This window comes from Lutra lutra, chromosome 7 (genome assembly GCF_902655055.1).
Source record: "Lutra lutra chromosome 7, mLutLut1.2, whole genome shotgun sequence".
In the NCBI taxonomy this organism is placed as follows: domain Eukaryota; kingdom Metazoa; phylum Chordata; class Mammalia; order Carnivora; family Mustelidae; genus Lutra; species Lutra lutra.
In genome coordinates, this window is record NC_062284.1 from 72,432,930 (window position 1) to 72,434,687 (window position 1,758).

Below are 1,758 nucleotides of genomic sequence, written 5' to 3' on the forward strand. Positions count from 1 at the left end.
GAGTGTGTTCTTGTCCTTCTTTAGATAGATCTGATAAGTGTGGAGAATCCTTAACTTGCTCTTGTCATTTAAAGCTAAGAGATATTATCACTGAAAGCTACAAGATAATGGTTGTTCACTTGTCTCACTTTATTGCCTGCATGCAAATCACATCTCACATGTAGCCCACATCCTGCACATAAATCTATATCCTGTTTGTAATTGGATCTTGTGGAAGTTATAAAAGAAGTGATTGTAAGAAATAAAGACGTCTACTGATCATCAGTTGGTAGTACCCCCATCACTTCAGCTCCGATCACCAGGATCCCCACCGCGAAGGTGACAAGAACTTAATTTATTTAATCTATTGCTGTTTTGTGTGTTCATCTCCCACAGATACAGGAGAAAAGAGGATTGGTCCAGCTGGTTTTGCAGTTGGGGACCCGACCACAAGATGGCGAAGCATCTCTGCTGATGCAGATTATGTGAAAGGGTCCTTTTGGTTGACTGTGAGAGTAAGTTAAAGACCGACGCAGATGCCTGTGTAGACAGTTTAAGAAACCACTGTGCATTTGAGGAAGGAAAGAGATAACCTGGTAATAGAAGTAACTTTCCTGGCTGGAGATTGCAGATCTCAGTTGGAGGAACAATGAAGACACTTACTGGAATGTTCCTGTTCTTGTGGCTGCAGCTGGACTGTGAGTGGAAAACTTTTGGGTAAAGGGTGTCTTGGGCGCCTGGGTGGCTCAGTGGGTTAAGCCGCTGCCTTCAGCTCAGGTCATGATCTCAGGGTCCTGGGATCGAGTCCCGCATCGGGCTTTCTGTTCAGCGGGGAGACTGCTTCCTCCTCTCTCTCTGCCTACTTGTGATTTCTCTCTGTCAAATAAATAAATAAAATCTTTAAAAAAAAAAAAAAGGGTGTCTTAGTATTAGAAGTCTGAAAAGGAGATTAGCTTTTTCCAGACTTCCTGAAGTTGCTGCACCAAAAAAGAAACAAAAACTCTGGAGAATGATGACCTAATGATTTTGTCTGACTTTTTTTTTGTTTTCCCCACAGGGTTGAGTAGAGGAGAAGAGATACAGCAGCACCCTTCTTTCTTGACTGTCCGGGAGGGAGAGAGCTTTGTTATCAACTGCACTTACACAGACAGTGCCCCCGACTACTTCTTTTGGTACAAACAAGAACCTGGAAAAGGCCTCCAGTTGCTTATATATACTCTTTCAAATGTGGTCAAGAAACAAGAACAAAGACTCACCGTCCTATTTAATAAGAAGGACAAACATCTTTCCCTGCAAGACACAGCCACCCATCCTAGGGACTCAGCCACCTACTTCTGTGCAACAAGAGCACAGTGGTCCCCAGGCACCTGCAGCCTGCCCCCAAACCTAAGACTGGGGTGGAAGCCCCACTCTTTTCCCCTTTGTCACCAGTTTTCAAGTCAGAGATTTTGCCATATTCCATCTTAAATAAACATTATTTAAAAAAATATATATAAACATTCTAAATGATCTTAAAGAATGTCAGTTTCAGAATGACCCAATAAGTGTAAGAACATTTGGAATGAACACTTAAGGGAGTTAGTGATTTCTTAGTTAAGTATCTGGGCTTTAAGTTTGATGTTTTGGGTACTGTTCAGAGTTCCACTTTCCAAAGGACATCCTGGTGTCAATGTCAGGGAGTACTCTTTTTGATGGAAAGATTTTTTACCTTTTATTTTTTAAAAAAGATTTTATTTATTTATTTGACAGAGAGAGAGAGAGAGATCACAAGTAGGCAGA

At 41.5% G+C, this 1,758-nt stretch overlaps 1 gene segment (V, D, J or C); it reads left to right on the top strand.

The window, feature by feature from the left end:
- The first annotated feature begins 517 nt into the window (after nucleotides 1-517).
- On the top strand, nucleotides 518-1,471 carry LOC125104784 (T cell receptor alpha variable 5-like). The segment is given in 2 exon segments: nucleotides 518-677; nucleotides 1,037-1,471. Coding segments are annotated over 2 exon segments (459 nt in total).
- Nucleotides 1,472-1,758: the final 287 nt, after the last annotated feature.